Source organism: Taudactylus pleione, unplaced genomic scaffold (assembly GCF_031769625.1).
Source record: "Taudactylus pleione unplaced genomic scaffold, aTauple2 ptg000040l, whole genome shotgun sequence".
Taxonomy (NCBI): Eukaryota; Metazoa; Chordata; class Amphibia; order Anura; family Myobatrachidae; genus Taudactylus; species Taudactylus pleione.
Window position 1 is genome coordinate 29,352,501 of NW_028284442.1, and position 4,232 is coordinate 29,356,732.

At 42.6% G+C, this 4,232-nt stretch overlaps 1 protein-coding gene across 1 annotated transcript in view; it reads left to right on the forward strand.

Moving 5' to 3' along the window:
• The window catches only part of POM121 (POM121 transmembrane nucleoporin), a 42,393-nt gene extending 38,780 nt beyond the window's left edge, over positions 1–3,613 (forward strand). Inside the window, exons 12-13 of the mRNA XM_088455117.1 lie at positions 812–910; positions 1,523–3,613. Of these exons, the coding sequence (XP_088311243.1) occupies positions 812–910; positions 1,523–1,617 (194 nt within the window). The 3' untranslated portion in view covers positions 1,618–3,613. The remainder of the gene's footprint in view (positions 1–811; positions 911–1,522) is intronic.
• The last annotated feature ends 619 nt before the right edge of the window (positions 3,614–4,232 follow it).

Consider the following 4,232-nt stretch of genomic DNA (forward strand, 5'->3'; position numbering starts at 1 on the left):
CTAGTTAACAGAGCACAGGCTTAATTTTTATTTTTATGGTTAATTCCATGTTTTATATTTTACATACTGCATGGCAATCAATGCCTTATGGCACAGGTTCTCAAACTGTCCTCAGGACCCCAAACAGTGCATGTTTTCCCAGTCTGCTCACAGATTCAGAAGTCAAATAATTAGCTCCACCTGTGGATCTTTCAAAATGTGTCAGTGAGTGATGACTACACCTGTGCACCTGCTAGGTGACCTGGAAAATGTGTACACTGTGGGGTCCTGAGGACCGAGTTTGAGAAGCACTGCCTTATGGATACATAGTAGTTGTCGGCACTTGTTCTAACCTACTGCAAGCCTGTGTATCCCGCCAAATGGAAGCACAGGGGTATACCTTCATTTGCTTATAAAAAGGTAATCTTGCTGCCCAGCCTCAAGGGTTCCTAAATACTACACGTACTACAATGAAATGTATGCTTCTAACTCCTTTTAGATTGCATTTAAAGTCAATGCACTAGCCTACCCAGTATAAAGGCTGACCTCTTCAAGGCATGCTTTGAACGCAACAGCCAAAAAGATGCTTAGATGCACACGTACAATTGTTGGTGCATTATATTAATTGGTGTCAGGTTACCTACCACTGTTCTTGTTTATAATAATTAAAAATCAATGTTTTTCTTGTTTTCTTCCAAAAAAAAAAAAAAAAATTGGACAGGCGGTGGTTCAATATCAAAAGGGTTTTTCTCTATTACTGAAGGTGTGCATTTGCTACAGTGCATGGCTGGTTCTGTTTTCTAATGAACTGTATTCTGTTCCTGGTCTTTAGTTTCTGCTACTCCATCGTTTGGACAGAATTCCTCCACAGGACCTGCTGCTTTTGGAACATCTACCCCGGCTGCCTTTGCCAGTCCTGTGCCCTCATTTAGTAAGTATTGGTACCTGTCAAGGAAGTGTCCCAACTTGGGTGAACTAACTTGGTAAATGGATTTTAAACACACTTTAGCCCATCGTGCAGTCTTTATTTTGGGCTCTTTGGTTGGGGTTCTCCCCTGTCAGATCTGCTTTTTATTGACTGGAATACTTCCTCCCTTACGGTCACTTATCAGTGGTGGTCAGTAGCAGTGCTACAGGTCAGACTGGCAATGACTGTATTTGTGTAAACTTCAGAATGCTCTCGTTGCCACTTTGGATCTATAAATCTGCAGTCCACCAGTACTGTCCCGCTGATATCGGGAGGTTGGGGAGGGGTGCGCCCTCTATGGGTGGCGCCCCTGTTCGACCACACGGGTCAAATACCCCTAGAGCCAGCCCTGTCTGCTGCACTTATGGTGAGTGCTCCAAGCATTCACAATTTAGACTATGGATATGGCTAGTGCCAAAGTAAGCCCAAATATTATTGCCCACTTTTGAAGAGCTACCCACCATATTGGGGTACTCACAAGCAATAAATCACCCCAGCACATCAAGTTTTTTTGTTTCTTTCCTGCTTAAGGTTTTTTTGTGTGAAATATATTAAAATGTCTTTTTTCCCTTCAAGGCCAAGGGAGTCCTGGCTTCTCGATCGGTTCATCGAAACATTCAGGCACTCGGCAGCGAGTGACAGCAAGACGTCAGCACCCAAGAAAGAAATAAAAATCCTTTTTTTTACAATTTGTTCTGCTTCTCCTTGGATATAAATGTACATGGAATATGAGGGCAGAGAACCCTTTGGTGCCAATAGGTTACAAAAATTGTAACCTAAATGGGTGACCACCCTGGCTCAAGACATGACCAGTATGGCGTTGATGACTTTGCTAACATTTCCTGATGCTTAATGGAGCGATGCAGCTATGGTTGAGACATGCAGAATGGCCCCATGAACACTGCCAAACCATACCAGCCTCTGTCAAGCGCATGTTCCGTTGTCACTTCCTAGTGTGGACAGCACAAGAATAGGGTGACTGGGAAGACCAAACTTTTCTTTCCTGGACTCTTCAAAATGTACTCTGTATGACTGGTTGTACGTCAGTTTTTGAGGCGTTTGTTTACTCTTGGTCAGTTTATTTGCAGTGCCTTTTTTTTTTTTTTTGCCTGCCTCTTTTAATATAGTCAATGTTCCTTTTGGTTAACGTTGATGCTCCAGCTCTTACTGAAGATCCATTAATGAGTTAGTGATGGGGAGTGCCTACAAAATGAAGACTACTGTATGGTTAGGTTTCTGAAGTTCATAATGTTTTGCCACCCCCCCCCCCCGAAACTTGGCCTACTGTCAAAATGGACTAGAAAATCTTTGAATTGACTCGGACTTGCCGCCTGGTGCACTATCCACTTTAGGGTTAATTCAAACAGGTTCTCTAACGAGGTAATATCCAACTTTCACCTGAATGTAGACTGCTTACGGTCAATGGCTTGCAGTAACCTCTTTGAAGTCATACTAGAGTGATTTTAATCTGGCAGGATGAGGTTCTGGTACTGAAAGCTGTTGACCCTTTAGTCGATGTGTGTTTTGCGTCCTACATTTTTAGGATTAGAAGTATTTTAGGCCTGGACTTGAACGGAGCTCTCGTCACCCCTCCTTGGTGCAGACTGTAAATTAATGAGCAGGCAAGGTCTTAAATTGACTGTGATCTGTAAGTGTCAGGTTTTATTTTTCTGTGTTGTGAAACAATGTATTTGTAAGCTACCTCGAAGGGGAAGAGTGGAAGTGATGAATATGTTGGAATGAGACTGGTGTGTGTCTATTGATATTGCTCCTCTTTTGTAATGCTTGGGCTGTATGGTGGTATGTTGAATGCACTTGCCATGCTTGTAGGACTTTTGTATTTACTAGATTTCCAGTTGAACAAATGTTGAAGCCCGACGATGGCCACACATCTAAACATTTCCATGGTAGAGCTTATTTCCCCTTCATACAAAAGACCTGGAAGTGATGTGCAGTAAGAGCGGAAGTGCGATTCCATAAAGTCCACCTAAATAAGAAACTTGTCCCCTCACGAGCTTGGTGGCTCGCTTTGCCCACCACAGGCTTATATTCCACCCCCCCGTGTCCACGTGGATGGTAGGGAATGACATTGGACAATATCTGATGTCAGGGTCCTCTCCATGACTGGCATCTAGACACTACCATATTTCCAGCCAGCTATTTGGCTGGTAGGAATGAAAATCTAACGTGTGAGCGCAAAGGACAATCTGCAGTTTACATCCAAAAGCTGAAAAATGTCCTGTTTTGACAGTTTTTATCCATTTTCCAGCATTTGGGAGCAAACTGATGCTTTTTTGCTCCCATACACTACCAAAATTTTCACTCCAACCAACTAGTTGGCTGGTTGGAAAGATGGCCTATAGGTGTGTGGCCAGTATTGGTGTTTGGGTCACAGCACTTAACTGTAAAATAGTTACAAGATTTAGCAGGGCCTCCCAGCTGAAGTCCTCAGGGAACTGAAACAGTGTAGGTTTTCCAGGTCTCCTCACAGTATTATAACTGAAATAATTGGTAACACCTGTTGATCTTTTACAATTTGTCAGTGATGTTCACACTTGCTCCAGCACAGAGTATGGGAAAACATGCACTGTTTGTGTCCAAACGCCAGGACTTGGGGAACCCTATGGTTTAAGCAATCTGACACTCCAGCTGCTGTGTAAAAACACATCCCAGCATACACTGCCACTTTTAGTATACTCGGGCTGTGTCCACACACCTATAGATATGTCTGGTAGGAAGGGGAATCTTGTCCATTTTCCAGCATCTGGGAGCAAATTTCTATTTGCTCCCATACATTACCAGATTTTCCTTCCCTCTAGATGGATTGGACAGATGCGTCTATAGTTGTGTACACAGCTTAACACAGCTGCAAAACTGGCAGGGCATGCTGGGATGTGTAATGCCACAGCAGCTGGAGTGCCACAGGTTTAAAAGAAGGAATAGGATCAGGCGAGTTGCTACACTAAGTGTGTACATCAACAAATGGCCCAAGCACTATATTGGAAAGCAGCACTGATCTCTCCTGTAGAAGAAATTGTTTGGCTGGAAGTGTCAGAATGTAGTTTTGCAAGCTTGTTGCTTTATTTTGTCTGATTAGACTGCAGGGGGGAGATTATTAGTTTTTTTTTTTTAATGTCTTAATATTTGGATTTTAAATAAAAATAATTGCTTACGCTGTGTTTCACTACAGTAATTTAATAATCTGAATTTAAAGTGCAACTGGACAAAAAAATTCTAATCTTTTAGATCTACTGTGCCCCTTTGTGTAGCACAGGCAAATTACATA